This window comes from Camelina sativa, unplaced genomic scaffold (assembly GCF_000633955.1).
Source record: "Camelina sativa cultivar DH55 unplaced genomic scaffold, Cs unpScaffold06555, whole genome shotgun sequence".
NCBI lineage: Eukaryota > Viridiplantae > Streptophyta > Magnoliopsida > Brassicales > Brassicaceae > Camelina > Camelina sativa.
The window spans coordinates 1-500 of record NW_010927631.1 but is presented as its reverse complement, the minus strand read 5'-3'; the positions used below and the strand labels follow the sequence as shown (position 1 = coordinate 500).

Sequence of the window (500 nt, the reverse complement as noted above, 5' to 3'; positions counted from 1 at the left end):
GCTGTGCCTGACTCTGGCGTTGTGGCTGCTCTCGGGTACGCTGCGAAATCGGGTGTGCCGTTTCAGCAGGGACTGATTAGGTCTCATTATGTAGGGAGGACGTTCATTGAGCCGTCTCAGAAGATCAGAGACTTTGGTGTGAAGCTTAAGCTGTCTCCTGTTCGTGGGGTTTTAGAAGGGAAGAGAGTTGTTGTGGTGGATGATTCTATTGTGAGGGGCACCACTTCGTCTAAGATTGTGCGTTTACTGAGAGAAGCGGGTGCGAAAGAGGTTCATATGAGGATTGCTAGTCCTCCTATTGTGGCTTCTTGTTACTATGGAGTGGACACACCTAGCTCAGAGGAGTTGATATCCAACAGATTGAGTGTTGAGGAGATTAGCGAGTTCATCGGGAGTGACTCTCTTGCGTTTCTGTCGTTCGATACCTTGAAGAAACACTTAGGGAAAGACTCAAAGAGCTTCTGCTATGCGTGCTTCACAGGTGACTATCCCGTGAAGCC

General features: G+C 49.2%; 1 protein-coding gene across 1 annotated transcript; it reads left to right on the top strand.

The window, feature by feature from the left end:
• Window positions 1-3: 3 nt before the first annotated feature.
• On the top strand, window positions 4-496 carry LOC109131854 (amidophosphoribosyltransferase 1, chloroplastic-like; the record flags this gene model as incomplete). The annotated part of the gene is made up of 1 exon (XM_019243033.1): window positions 4-496. A coding segment is annotated over one exon (493 nt), but the record flags the coding sequence as incomplete, so codon positions are not given.
• Between the last annotated feature and the right edge of the window lie 4 nt (window positions 497-500).